General features: G+C 43.4%; 1 protein-coding gene across 3 annotated transcripts in view; it reads right to left on the reverse strand.

The window, feature by feature from the left end:
• The window catches only part of LOC144604692 (cadherin-18-like), a 581,989-nt gene that overhangs the window by 22,099 nt on the left and 543,950 nt on the right, over positions 1–15,940 (reverse strand). For all 3 annotated transcript variants that reach the window (XM_078419341.1, XM_078419347.1, XM_078419355.1), the window contains 4 exons: positions 14,178–14,314; positions 12,623–12,744; positions 12,017–12,134; positions 6,836–7,087 (listed from right to left, as the gene is read on the reverse strand). In XM_078419341.1, coding sequence (XP_078275467.1) covers positions 6,836–7,087; positions 12,017–12,134; positions 12,623–12,744; positions 14,178–14,314 — 629 coding nt within the window. The remainder of the gene's footprint in view (positions 1–6,835; positions 7,088–12,016; positions 12,135–12,622; positions 12,745–14,177; positions 14,315–15,940) is intronic.

Genomic DNA, 15,940 nt, shown 5'->3' on the forward strand with positions numbered 1-15,940 from the left:
GACACCTAAACAGTACTTCCCATCCTATTTTGGTATACATAACAAAGCACTCAGGAATTAGCTTCCATTCCTTTCCAGTCCTGATTTAAGAAATGTAGTAGAATGGCTATTACCTGAATTTGAAAGCTGTAACCATCCTATTGGGTGTTTAGTTAATCAAATGGGAGAAAAGATGTTTCACAGCAGGAACACTGAGTTAATATTGCAGAGGAAAAAAAATAAGCCATGCAAATCCTCAGGGCACCAGATCTATCCCACACTTCACAGATGACTTTGCCTGCTCTGCCTCAAAGCAAAGATAATCTAAATAGATTACTATCTTTATTAGATCATTTTTCTTCTCGATGCATTTATTGTGTAACTGAAACCACAGCAATATGCTTTTCGAGAGAAAATATGTCATGGCTTCAAAGGGACCATTTGTCTGTTTTTTTGATGTATTAGTTCATAAAACGTTGCAGGTTGGAGTTTCCAAACCAAATGTGAGGGATGATTGACAGATCTGATGGGAAAGTTTACAGTTGTGGGGGACTGTTCAATTTTTATGGACTTGACCGTGTGTGGGATCTGAACTGTGAGACCTCTAAATTACTGTCGTTGATCTGAGAGTGTGTCGGCTTGTGCAAAACAGCTTTCTCAGGTAGCGAGACAAGATGACATCATGATTCAAGCATCTCTGAGTAGTTCATAGGTGGAGTTAAAATTTAAATCTATGGTGCTATTTTTCCTGCTCTAAGTATAAGGATATCGATTTTACAGTGGTGTAGCGATGGCTGCCTTATAGCGCCAGAGACAGGGTTGGATCCTGACTACAGGTGCTGTCTGTACGGAGTTTGTATGTTCTCCCTCTGACCAGGTGCGTTTTCCTCGGGTGCTTTGGTTTCCTCTCGCAGACGTTCAAGATTTTAGGTTAATTGGCTTTGATAAAGATTGTAAACTGTCCCGAGTGTGTAGGATAGTGCTAGTGTATGGAGATCGCTGGTCGGGGTGGACTCGGAGGGTTGAAGGTCCGGTTTCTGCACTGTATCTCTAAACTAAACAAAACTAAGCTGGATGCATATATTGTGGCACCATTTGGTGGCCAAGCCACTTGATGGAACTCTCCAACCTTCGATCTCGAACTATCACCTGATCTGGGCCGACCAATCACGCGGTAGGGGCGCGGGCCTGGGTCTGGGAGTCTGAAATTCGAATGAGTCGGAGTTTAACTGTTTTTGCTCTCGAACTAAATAAAGATGCACAACTTGTGGTTCTCAACAGTGGTGACCCCGACGATCCAAAAGGGTTTATTTTGGACCTTTACCATGTTTGCAGCCGATAACCTGGACCAGCAGAATGCAGTTTCTCTTAAACTCCCCATTTTCTGGACATCACAGCCCCAGGTGTGGTTCGAACAGGCTGAGGCCCAGTTCCACATTCGACAGATTACTGCTGATGCCATAAAATATTACTACGTGGTCAGTGCGCTGGATCAGGACACTGCCGGGTGCCTAATCGATTACCTTTGGCAGCCACTAGCTGTGGGCAAGTACGAGGGCCTCAAAGTGCTCCTTTTGCGCACTTTTGGTCTCAGCCGCCACGACAGGGCAGCCAAACTTCTGCACATGGATGGCCACGACCGGAAGCTGACCGCGCTTATGAAATGCTCGCCTTGCTGAACGGCCACGCGCCCTGCCTCCTGTTCAAACAGGTTTTCCTTGAACAGATGTCTGATAACATTCGCCAGCTCCTCGCGGACGAGGATTTCACAGACCCCCGCTGGGTAGCTGCCCGTGCTGATGTGCTGTGGCAGGCAAAAACAGCAGGGTGGAGCCACCATCAGCCGGGTGGCGGCGTGGCCTCGGCGGGTCAAGTGGCCGGTCCCAGCCTCCACTGAAGGTGCAGCGGTGAAGCTGGACATGAGCAATGCCAGCAAAAGTACCATAGGTGGGGTTCCGAAGCCCGCCGATGCCGATCACCCTGCACACATCTGGGAAACGCCTCGGCCGGCCGCCAGTGGTGGCTACTGCGACTGGCCAGAAGCATCGCCTCCTCTACACCTGGGACTGTCATTCAGGGCGGCGTTTTCTGGTGGACACGGGAGCAGAGGTCAGCGTTTTGCCCCCATCGGGAGCCGACACTTGTTCCAGTAAGAGGGAACCTTCTCTGGCTGCCGTCAATGGCACCAACATATGGACGTACGGAGTCCGCACGGTCCCACTCACTTTCGACTCCTGTCACTTCACCTGGCCTTTCACTATTGCCGACGTATCCCAAACGTTGCTGGGCGCCGATTTCCTCTGGGCACATTCCCTGCTGGTCGACGTGAAGGGACAACGACTCGTCCATTCTGAGACGTTCGAGCCAATTGCCTTGCGCCACGCTGACTGACTGCACCGCATCTCGGTTCCGTGACGTCCTCCGATAATGAATACGTCCGCGTCTTGGCCGATTTTCCTGACATCCTAACCCCCCCCCCCGTTCACAACGGCCAGCCCCAAGCATGGTTAGAGCACCATATTCCCACCACCGGACCGCCACTCCATGCACGCGCATGCAGGCTCTCCCCCGACAAGCTCCAACAGGCCAAGGACAAGTTCTGCAGGATGGAGGAAATGGGCAATGTGCGCCACTCAGATAGCCCCTGGGCATCTCTGCTTCACATTGTCCCCAAAGCGTCTGGGGGCTGGAAGCCCAGTGGGGACTACCGGCATCTCAACGATGTCACAACGGCCGACCGGTACCCTGTCCCTCACATCCAGGACTTTACGGCCCATTTGGTCGGCGCCACGATTTTTATTAAAAATCGACCTGGTACGTGGCTACCATCAAATTCCCGTCCACCCGGATGACATCCCCAAGACGGCTATCATCACCCCCTTTGGGCTCTTCGAGTTCCTATGGATGCCTTTTGGCCTCAAAATCGCCGCTCAGGTTTTCCAACGGCTGATGGACATGGTGGGCCGCGAGCTGGATTTCCTGTTCATTTACCTTGATGACATCATCGTCGTCAGCTGCTCTCGCCTGGAGCACCGCATACACCTCCGGCTGCTCTGCCTGTGGCTTAGCAAGCATGGCCTGGCTATTAACCTTGCTAAGTGTCAGTTTGGCCTCCCTTCCATCAGTTTCCTCAGCCACCACATCAATCGGCACGGTGCAGTCCCGCTCCCGACCAAGGTTGAGGCCATCCGCCAGTTTCCCAAACACTCTACGGTGAGGGGACTCCAAGAGTTCATCGGCATGGTGAATTTCTATCACCGTTTCATGCCAGCAGTCATCAGGATCACGATGCCAAAGAGGCACTGGCAAAGGCGACGATGCTGGTCCATCCATGGGCCAACGCGTCGACCGCTCTTACGGTTGACGCATCTGGCACAGCCATGGCCAGAGTGCTGGAACAGCTGATCGATGGTAGCTGGTGGCCCCTTGCCTTTTTCAGTCATCACCTGTGACTGGCCGAGCAGAAGTACAGCGCTTTTGACCGAGAGCTCCTTGCGCTCTACCTGGCCATCCGGCATTTCCGCTACTTCCTCGAGGACAGGGATTTCACGGCTTTCACTGATCACAAGCCACTCATGTTTACCTTTGCGAAGGTGTCTGATCCCTGGTCATCCCGGCAGCAGCGTCACTTGGCCTACATCTCTGAGTACAGGACTTGCGTTCAGCACATCGCGGGCAAGAGCAACCGGGTTGCAGATGCGTTGTCCAGCACCGCCATCAATGTCATCCATGCTTTGGCACCAGCAGTCAACTACACGGCCCTGGCGGCCGCACAGTGAGAGGATGTGGAGATACTCGCCTACCGCACCGCCATCTCAGGCCTGTTGTTGGAGGATGTGCATTTCGGGCTCACTGACACCATGCTCCTTTGCGACGTATCCACAAGACAGCCGAGAACCATCATCCCCGCAGATTGGCGCCGCCGAATTTTCGACATGATTCCTGATTTGGCTCACCCTTCCGTACGGGTAACAATGGCTCTGGTGGCGGCCAGGTTCATGTGGCACGGGTTGTGCAAGCAGGTCGGCAACTGGGCCAGGGCATGCATCCCATGTCAGACTTCAAAGGTTCAGAGTCACACCCAGGCGGCGTTGCTGAATTTCAACCTGCCACACCGGCGTTTCGACCACATCCACGTCGACATCATGGGACCGCTGCCTCCATCCAGAGGTGTCACCCACCTGCTCACCATCGTGGAATGATTCAGGAGATGGCCGGAAGCCGTCCCACTCTCAGATACCTCTGCTGCGACGTGTGCACCTGCCCTCACTGCCCATTGGATCGCCCGTTTTGGTGTGCCGCTGGACATCTCTGACAGAGGTGTGCAGTTCACCTCCGAATTGTGGTCAGCTTCGACGCTCAGCTGCACCACACTACGGCCTACCACCCGAAGCCAACGGCCTAGTGGAGCAGTTTCACCGTCACCTGAAGGCATCCTTAAAGGCACGGCTCACACGCCCGGACTGGATGGACAAGTTGCCGTGGGTACTGCTGGGAATACGCACTGCCCCAAAGGAGGATCTGGCAACTTCCTCGGCCGAGTTGGTGTACAGCGCCCCGCTTACGGTCCCAGGGGACTTCATCCCGGCAGCACATGGACATCAGGAACCACCCTCGACCATGCAGACAGGCCTCCGGGAGAAGGTGGGCACGCTCTCTCCCGTCCCGACATCCCACCATGGACTCGCCCCCACGTACAAACCACCGGCCCTCACAAACTGCCAGTATGTTTTTGTTCGCCGCGATTCTCACCACGCACCACTGCAAAGGCCTTATGAGGGACCTTTCCAGGTGCTGCAGCACGGCACCTCGACTCTTGTAATCAGCATGGGCGGCAGGCAAGAGACTGTTTCCGTGGATCGTGTTAAGCCGGCGCATTTGGACATTGAACAGCCAGTGCAGGTGGCACAGCCCCGCTGTAGAGGGCGTCTGCCGTTACGACCGCACCCGCCCACAACTCTGCCGGTTGTGACCCCGAGCACGGGAGACGTGTACACGAGTTCAGCCTGCCTCACTCGTAAACTTACTCGCCTCCATTGCTCCGGTTCTGTGTGGGGGGGTCATGCAGCGCCATCTGGTGGCCAAGCCACTGGATGGAACTCTCGAATCTTCGATGGTCGAGCTCGAACTCTCACCCGATCTGGGCCGACCAATCACACGGTTGGGGCGCGGGCGCGGGCCCGGGAGTGGGAGTCTGGAATTCGAATGAGTCGGAGTTTAACTATTTTTGCTCTCGAACAAAATAAAGATACACAATGTGTGGTTCTCTGCACTATGTTTATTTCCAGTCATATTGTTTAATTTTTTAGAAATTTTCCAAGTATCTGAAGATCAGAGACATTTTGGCAGCAAAGATGTCAAATGGACACCTGAGTAGCCCATGGGTGGGGTTTTCTTGTTACCATCTGCAATCCCGTCAGCGATCATGGTCCACTCTGCACTTCATAAAGCACCACAGCAACGCCACTTGGCCTTGGATATTTAAGCACCTGGCCCAAGATGTTGACCTGGATTTACTTGGTTCAACCTAATAGTCGTCAGTTCATTGCAGATCTAAATAAACTGTTGTTCAGTTGTAAAGGATGACTTTATGGTTCCTGAAGTATTAAAAGAATGAGTGTACAATAAAATTGTCATGAATTATTGCAATATCAACTAGGAGTGACTGGAAGAAATTCACCATTCAATTATGAACACATCATAAGTATGGATGTCAGATCATTCAGTTTCTCCTGTTTATATTGGCTGCTGGACCCAGTTTTCAAGTGCACATTGACAGACATGTGGACCTGAGTGTAATGCATTCTAGCTCCACTGCCCTTTCTTCACTTTTCTATTTTTTTATTTTGAGTGTCTTCTTTAACAATAAGGTTTTGATTTGATATTTAAAAGAGTTTTCTGAGCCAGTAAGAAATTGACACAAAAATGATTGAAACAAGGAAAAAACACAGATATAATAAATTTAGATTAGTTTAGAGATACAGCGGTAAACAGGCCATCTGCGCCGACCAGCGAACCCCACACATTAACACTATCCTACACACACTAGGGACAATATTTACTTTTATCAAGCCAATTAACCTACAAACCTGTACGTCTTTGGAGTTAAAAGTATAAAAGTTAAAAATATATTTGAAGATTGCTGCATTCCATTTTTATTTTCTTGCTGTTTCTTTGTGTGGATGTGACACAAAGTTATAGGGAGATGCAGTACAAAAATAGTCATCGAAAATGTAAGTAGCACATAATAGATGATAATGAACTGGCATATTGTCACTGGCTATTAAGCATCTATTTAGACTAATATTTTTAATTCTTCCCATTCTATTACTACCATTTATTATTGCTCCTGCGGTAAAAATTCCATTCTATTACTTACCTATGCATGAGTGGACAATTTAAAATGGTTAATAAACCTAATAATTCTTACATCTTTGCAATGTAGGAGGAAACTGGAGCATATGCAGAAATCCACACTGTCACAGGGAGAATATACAAGCTGCACACAGACAGCGAGTGTGCGTGTCTCTTTGTAGGTCCGTAAACAGAAACAAACAGAAGTTATCATTTGAAAGACTGGATTATGAAAAATAAGATTGTACAAAAATGTACGCTGATTTCAACCTCTTAATGCAATGGATTATTGTTCTGCTCTAAAATGTTAGAGTGAAATTCACGTTAGACAGAGCCAATCAGCCATTTGTTTCCTACTGTTATTTCTGAGGGACTAAGAAACAAGTTGCCAGTTCATTATCATCCAATTTGTGCTGCTCTTTTATCCCACAGACCCAACACATCTGGAACAAGTTTACTTTCATTGAGTTAATATTGTTATTTTCTTCTACGTAAGGCTTACCCAACAGGATGACAATGCAGAGTAGAATGGCTATCAATGCACCAGTGCTCAAACCAGCTGCAGAGAGATATGCTTCAGTGCTGCATGTACGAACTTTGCCATTCCTCTCACAAGCACACACCCTAACAGTAAGAGTACTGGTGCTGCTCAGAATGGGACTCCCGCTGTCCGAAACCACGATTGGTAGCTGGTACACTTCCTGTAGGTGCCGACTGAATTTTATGCGCCGTATCATAATGTTGGCTGTGCTGTCTGTAACAACAAGTATAACACAAGTTAATTAAAAACATAATTCATTTTAAAGGATTTGCTTGTACTATCAATGTTTTAAACACATTGAAGCATTACAGTGCATTAAACAGCAAAAATGTTCTTATAACATTTGCAGCAGTAAAGTGTGGAAAATCATAAACCAAACAATTATGTTTTTTTCAATTAGAGTATCTGCGTTTTTGTGTTATTGGGACAAAATCCCTCCTCACGCTGATGACTCAACCTGAACCACAGGCTATTTGGACCATCAACTCAACTCAGCCATTCAATCATGGCTGATCTATCACTCCCTCTTAACTTCATTCTCCTGCCTTCTCCCCATAACCCCTGACACCCGTAACCCTGACACTCATACCCGTACATGTCCTGCAGTGTGTATACAGGGAGTTGGGCAAAAAGTTAAAAAGCAGGACCTCGAGGTTAGTAATCTCCAGATTGCTCCCAGTGCCACATGCTAGCGAGGGTAAGAACAGGGAGATGGGACAGGTGAATGCATGGCTGAGAAATTGGTGCACTGGGCAGCAATTCCGATTTTAGGACCATTGGGATCTCTTTCTGGGAAGAGGAGACATGCACAAGAGGGATGGGTTGCACCTGAATTGCAGAGGAAACAAATATCTTGGCAGGCAGGTTGGTTTGTGCTACTCTCACATTCTCCAGAGCCCTATCTTTTGTTGTGCAGTTTTACCCTGAGTTAACTTACTAAAATGCATCACCTCACACTTGTTATAGATACATTCTATTTTCCTTTCCTTCGCTTACTTCCCTTGTGGATCCAGATGCTTTTGAAAACTGCGACAGCCTTCCTCACTATGCACTATACTACCAACATGCTTATTTATTAATCGCATTAATTATATTGTCATTCAAATCTTTAATTTTGATGACAAACAACAGAGGATTCAGCTCAGATCTCTGCAACACACCATTGATCATAGGCCTCCAGAGAAATAACCTTCCACTATCACCCTCTGACCTTCCACCAAGCTAATTTTTAATGTAGTTGGCTCACTCACCTGGATCCCCTGTGTTCTAACCTGGGTCAGCTTGCCATGCAGGACCTTGTCAAGGGTTTTCGAAAGTACATGTTGACAATGTTTACTGCCCTGCCTCGTCAATCCTGATGGTGACCTTTTCGAAATTCTATCATATTTCTGAGACATGATTTCCCACACTCAAAGCCATGCTGACTATCTTTAATCAGACATTGCACATCCAAATGCTGGTAGATCCTGCTCCTCAGAATTCCCTCCAGTAACTAACCCACCAATTATATCAGATTCACTGGTTGCTATTCTGATTTGAATTATCTGACCAGCGGTGTACAAGGACTGGTTCAGGAACCTTAGATGTTTGTGATAGTATTCACGATCGGATATAAAAGTAGCAGGCATGGTAAGTGAATTTTTTGACGAAACAGAAATGGATGGTGTTGTAGATAATTGGTCTACAGCAGCATATAGATCAGCTGAAAAGTTGCTGGACGTATGGAACGTGGAATTTAATCCTGAAAGTGTTAGGTGATGCATTTCTGGTGGACATGGTATGTCCATAGTTCATGGTTGGGCCAGGGTGTGTTGATGAAAAGAGGGACCTTGCGGTAAAAATCTATACATCCTTGAAAAAGGGAGCACAGGTGGGTAAGATGATGAAGGCATAAGGAATATTAGCCTCATTGGCTGTAGTGTCAAATATAAAAACTGTGACATATAAAAAATATGGTTAGGCCACTTGTAGGCCACACAGGATAGAGTGCGGAGGAAATGCACCTGGATTGGAGTATTTTAGTTATAAGGAGATACTAGACTGAATAGCTTTGTTTTCCCTGGAGCTGAGGAAGCTGAGTTATGATCATATAGACAAGTACAAAATTATGAGGGTAAAAGTTAGGGTTGAGAGTATAAATCTTTTTCCCCTGGTGGGGGTACTTATGGCAAGAGAATATAGGTTCACGGTAAGTAGTAGGTGGTTTAAAGAGGATCTGAAGGGGATTTTTTCATAGACGATGGTTGGAGTTTGGAAATGTGGTGCCAGAAGTCATGGTGGAGAGTTCACAACATTTAAGAAGTATCCAGACAAGATCACGAATTAGCATAGCAGAGAAGGCTGTGGTGTAGGAAGGAACTGCAGATGCTGGTTTACACTGAAGATAGATACAAATGCTGGAGTAACTCAGCCGGACAGGCAGCATCTCTGGAGAGAAGGGTCGTTTCGGGTGACGTTTTGAGTCGAGATCCTTCTATGGACCTAATATGGGCAAATGGGATTAATGTAGATAGTTACAAGGGATGGCAAGGACATGGTGGGCTGAACGGTCTGTTTTTGTGTTATACGACTCTATGGCCTATCACAGAAGCATAGGGACAGGAAGTGGTCATATAATCCCTCAAGCCCGTTCTGCCATTTGATGATGGCTGATCTGTGACCTAACTAGATGCCCAATGGTTTATAAAAATTGATCAATAATAGATATAAAATATACTGTCTATTATATATTGTCTAAATATATTGTATAAATATATTATCTATTATAAAGCTCTTAAGGATAGCGGAGTCAGGGGGTATGGGGTGAAGGCAGGAACGGGGTACTGATTGAGAATGATCAGCCATGATCACATTGAATGGTGGTGCTGGCTCGAAGGGCCGAATGGCCTACTCCTGCACCTATTGTCTATTGTCTATTATACAATGGACTATCACTTGGAAAAAGAGTTCCAATTTATTTCTTGTGCTTTGTTCTCAACATAGTCATGATTGGTTGAATAATCTTCTTCTCTGCCTTCCACCAATTTCTCTGATACAATTATTTGCCTATCATTTTCACATATATGTTACTATTCTTTGATGTACTTGCTACAGTATATTTTTGTGATCAAATGTTTCCTAAATTCACTCCGTTATTCATTCACAATTTGGATCAAAGGGATTATTCACTTCAATATATTTTGGTTTTGTAAATCAAAGAACGAATGTTCCCAAGCATTGACAGATCCATAAATATGACAGTGCATGTAAATTAAAATATTGACATCTAAAAAATTATTTAATTAAAATATGACATGAAATTCTATTGCAGTTTTGTAATGCAGTGGATAATATATTCATAATAAATAGTGTAACAATCTATATTAAAATCATAGGTACAAAGTATTTATATGTTAATATTCCTGAGGTTAACTTCAAAGACTTTATGGCCGGCATTGCTTTGATTCTTTGAAAATACGTGAAATGTGAGTTGAAGCAGAAATAGTGTCAATGTTATGTTGCTTGAATTTATCAGTTGTGGCAAATTTAATCACCTATACAAAGGTAAATCAATTCAAATGGATGATTTTCAGAAAGCATATTACTAGAAAATTATCTTCCCTTATCAACCAAAGAACATGCATGTTTAATTAATTCATGAACTTGTCTTCAAAATAATAAATCACTATTTCTACAATTAGTCAGTTAACCAAGCAAAATAAGCGAGTTTCAGCTAAATCAGCACATTTGAAAATGAATTCAGTTTTTGTTTCTTCAAATATTAATACGTGAATTTACTGATTTCTAAATTGTTTGCATAACTCTACATTCCTAATTAGCTTATGAACTGACTTAAAATGCCAGAGTTGTGACTTCCAATTACTTTGACCAGTTTTTGAAATGTAACTTTATGTTTCTGTCATGCTTTCTGGATGTCAATGACAGACTGGAGAAACAACGAGCAACTACATGAACACCAATTTAACAGTGGGGGCCTCAAGTTACCTGTCACCCTTTGCAGAAGTTATAGAGCCAATTAAAATGGAAGAGAAAGAGAAACAATCTTGAAACTATAAGTAAGCAGGACATTGAAGGGTTCCACAATGAGGAACATACTTTCACCAGATCAAAGTAAAATCTCCTGCATAAGTAGTACTTGGAAAAGAAACATAAAAAAAACCCACAAGAACATTAAATATAGGAGCAGGAATGCGGTCATTTCCCCAACAAGCCTGCTCAACCATTGAAATGCCCGAACTCCAATCTAAACTCTTCCTCCCCAAAAATGTCCTCACATCCCCTCAAATTGATTTTGCAAAAAGATTTCAAATAATATTTTTGCCGTTCCAGTTAATATGTCCCGCAGACACAATGTTTGTTTAAAAAGTTAAAACAGCTCCAAATGCTGAAAGCTGGAATATAACAAAAAATGTTGGAAATATTCTGCATTTGTTGAGAAAGAAAGAGTTAACATTTCAGATATATGACTTGCTGCTTCTTGTCCTATTATCATCGTCAGTCTTTTTGCACAATCATTCTCTTTGTCATTCATTCTCTTACCTTTTCCTTCCCATCATAAACTTTCTAAGATAGACACAAAATGTCAGAGTAACTCAGCGGGACAGGCAGCCTCTCTGGAGAAAAGAAGGGTCTCGACCCGAAATGCCTAGTCTGAAGAAGGGTCTTGACCCAAAACGTCACCCATTCCTTCTCTCTAGAAATGCTGCCTGTCCGGCTGAGTTACTCCAGCATTTTGTGTCTATCTTCGGTTTAAACCAGCATCTGCAGTTCATCCCTACACATAAGCTTTCCAATTTGTTCTCCAACCCTATGCTCCCATTCCATCCCCAACTTCCTCCGTATCCTTTTTACTATTGCCCATCCTGACAAAATGTTTATTGACAAGTTGTATTAAGACTGATTCTTCCTTCTCAAATATTACCTGACCTGCTGAGTATTGTTGCCAAGTTCTGTTTGTATTTCAAATTTTTAGGAAAGTGACCCTTTGTGTTTGCACAACTTAAACCATCCTGTTTTTAAGATCGGCAGAGTGCAACCTAGTGAGCAAAAGTAGCAATTCAGTTCAGAGCGTGGTAACGTTTTATCGGAACACTTTTCTGAACGTATTTTCACGTCACTTATATTCTGAATGTGGATAATTACCTTGGTTATCCCGCAGAGTAAAATTTGGGTTTGGCAGGAAGGTATCTACAAGGGAGAAGTGAAATCGTGGTCCATTTGCAAAGTCGTCCTTGTCTGTTGCACTTACTGTCTCGATAACCTATAAAAGGAAAAAAAAGATATACATTCGGTAAATCTGGCTTGTGCTTAATGTGAATCTTAATGCGCCTGATAAGTTCTTCCTTATATGATTTTACAAAAAATATTACATGATTTATTTCAGAAAACTGAAGCATGTTATTTTTACACCTAATTTGAAAACTACACAAGGCACGGAACACATTTTGAGATTCCTCCTGAAAATTTCATTTATGATAGATTGCTCGAAACAAACTAGATATTGGCATTTAACACTGCTTACAAAATGTGGTTCCGCTGGAGCCACTGGGATATTTTAGCTATTTCAGAAGCAGAACAGAAAATCAGTAATCATTACATAGACGATTGGTGCTATTGACCAGGGATGACGTTCTAGCCTATAATATTTATTATATTCACATGATCGAGCTGTTAGCCACTTTCCATATCATAAATCATAATACCATTGATCTAATACAATTATTGCAAATGAAAATATTTCTGGCATACCTGACCAGCTTTGGCATTTTCACAAAGGATTGTGTCATAATCCTTCACAATCTCTGGAGCATTATCATTAAAATCAAGAACTTGAATAGCAACTGGAACTTGAGTAATCTGAGATGGGTTGTCTATGAAATAAATTAAAAAAAACATATATAGTCTTAATTTCCATATCAAAATGACTGCAAGATTACATACAGAGTGCAATAATAACATTAATATGAGCTTAAATAGGGGACAATATGACACACTTTCAAAGGAGAATTTGAATTGCCCCCAATATAGATAAACATGGGAATTGACTAGATATTTAAAAAATAGCACAAAGTTCATGAGGGAACTACCAACTGCAGATGCAAAAGATATTGACCATGACTTTATATATGTTTCCAACATTTTAATTAATAGCATTATATGTTATAAAGGAATGCTAAGTCCAACTGAATTTCATGTTTAATATTTTCCTCTTTTTATGAGCATTATAAAACACAAATTTATTTCCCATATGAAAGAACTGAAAAGGACCATGTGTTTAATTGGTTGACAAATGTGTTTCAATGGTGTATATTAGACTGGTAAATCAAAGCTAATGGATCTGAAAATTAGAGGGGCACTAAAACGAGTAGTTGGTCTAATTCCTTCAATTTCCAGCAACTAAGTTAAGCTGAAATTATCACCAATATTTTTGATAGCTTAAAATAAATCAGAGAATGTAAAAAAGTTGAATTTCAAATTAATGTTAATGTATACATCAATATTCACATTCAAATGGAAGTACTTGCAACAGGCCAACCAATTGGGAGGGCAACATGGCAAAATGGAGGCCATTTAAAGGGCGTGTCCCACTTAGGCGATTTTTTAGGCGACTGCCGGCGACTGTCAAAGTCAAATCAGATTGCCGAAATTTTCTTTTACCCTACGACAATGACATAACTGGCCTCCATGAACTGCTGGAAGACCTACTATGCCAGAGACCTGAGCTGACCCCAAACCTCAGGTTCCCCCAACTCCCCCCCCCCGATCACCCACCGCCCCTGGAAGCTGTGGCTCACCAGCTCAACTTCACACACCAGCGACAACTCACAGTGTGAAAGATAAGGCCAGTGCACTGGAGCACCCAGAGAAATCCCACATGGATCAAATCCAGGCCTCCGGTGCCGTGAGGCAGCATCTCCACCAGTGACACACACATCGCACAGAAGCCAACCAAACCACAAACTTGCATGTCTCCACAACGCGGGAGCAAACCAGCGCACCCATTAGAAACCCACGCTGCCACGAGGAGCACCCAAGGTCAGGATCGAACTTGGGTCTCTGGTGCTGTAAGGTAGCAACTCTACCATGGTGCCTTCCCAAGGCAATGAGTATTTTGTGTCCTTTACTGTTTATTGTGCAGTGATGTCTATTGGCTGTTTTTAACAATAGTACTGTACATATTAACCTACTTATTCAGTTATAACGGACAAATGTTAATAACGGACACCATCTCCCTCCATGTGGTCTGTTATAGCAAGAGTTTACTGTAATTAAAATAGTAAAACGCATTCATGCATATACTTACCAAGTTCTGATGCAATGACTGTGATGTTGTGCCAAAGTGCGTCTTCTCTATCAAGTTCCTTTGTGGTCTTAATAACCCCACTGTTAGGATCGATGCTGAAATACCCCTCTGCTTCATCAGCATGTTCAATGAAGTACCTAACAGGAAATAATTTAAAAATACTGTAAGATTCACAAAAAGGCCTGACTGGATATTTAATGACAAAATGTTAAAACCGAATAATAAATTAATTTCAACTTAAAATTAATTTGACTTATTTATTTCACCAAAACATACTGTTCACATTTTCCTATTTATTCAGACTATCAGACTCACGATGAGTGGTTGATTGTTTAAGAGCTGTCTTGTACTGAAAATAGACTCTCATTTACCTGAACAATGTATGTGATAGACACAAAATGCTGGAGTAACTCAGCGGGACAGGCAGCATCTCTGGATAGAATGAATGGATGCGTTTCGGGTCGAGACCCATCTTCAGACCCATTCCTTCTATCCAGAGAAGCTGCCTGTCCCGCTGAGTTACTCCAGCATTTTGTGTCTATCTTTGGTGTAAACCAGCATCTGCAGTTCCTTCCTATGCAGTGTATGTGATAAATTGGAAATGGTAGCAACAAATTACCAAAATAAAATCGTTCGGATGTAAAAAAAGACTGGAAATTATATCGCCCTTCTCCAACTTTAGGCCATCCCATAAAACTTTAAACTAATTAAATCAGATATAAGGAGAATCACAATTGTAGAAAACTAATTTGTCTTTGGCAGCATATCCCAGCAAAAGCAATGAAATAAAAGCAATTTGGTCGGTGCCTCCAAGGAAGGTTATACATCTGTTTTGCAGTTTGCTACCAAATGTTTTATGCATGGGCCTGCCCTGAAAATGCAATAGAGCAACAAGCCAAAGGAAATATGTGATACCAAGGAGAGTTTCTTTTGGGCAAAGAAAATCAAGTATGCGTCCAGTTGTTAAGTAGAAGTTTTCCCAGGAATTATGGATCTGTGGGATCAGTAGGCAGGTGGACTTGATAGTGGGCAAGCGAACAAGATCTGCTATTAGATGGGCGCTAGCTTTGGTGGTTGGGGGATGCAAGAGATTGGTGGTTGACCTTTGAGATCAATGGCTGAAAAGAGATGATGCGTAGTCAATGTAGTTAGGGATTATTCAGGAATTATAGAATTATGTGATAAGCAATAATACAAATGATATCCATCAATACAAAAAGATAAAACTGTTCTAATTGCATGCAGTAATCAGTTTTGAGTTTAAAAGGACAGCTTTGTGAACAAACACCACTGTCTGCAGAGTACACATGCTACTGGCCCCCTGCAGGAGGTCCTCAAGAGCTATTGAAATTGTACCGAATCACATGCTATTATCTTTGTTCTTAAGAGTATAATGACTCGATGTACTTAAGAGTTTGGAGAGATTCTACTTCCAGTGAAAGGGTCTGGAAACACTTTGTCACAAACTGAAGTATTGTGTATTGAGTTGCTGTTGAACTTCATTGAAGCAGCACTAAGGTTGCAGGATAAGGAAGCATGATTCCAGGATATTTTGTCATTTTACTTCTCATCATTCTCTCTTTGACTTCTCTATCCTCAGCCTCCTATATTATCTCTGTTTTCTTTTACTTTCTGAATTTCCTTCCACAGCCTCTGTACTGAGTTAAAATGTTACATTTCAAAGGTTTTCCTGATCGAATGAGATCTTGCCCAGAAGTATAAATATAAACTTTGTTTCACTCTCCAGTGATGTTGCTGACCTG

The sequence above is a fragment of the Rhinoraja longicauda genome, chromosome 2, assembly GCF_053455715.1.
Source record: "Rhinoraja longicauda isolate Sanriku21f chromosome 2, sRhiLon1.1, whole genome shotgun sequence".
NCBI lineage: Eukaryota > Metazoa > Chordata > Chondrichthyes > Rajiformes > Arhynchobatidae > Rhinoraja > Rhinoraja longicauda.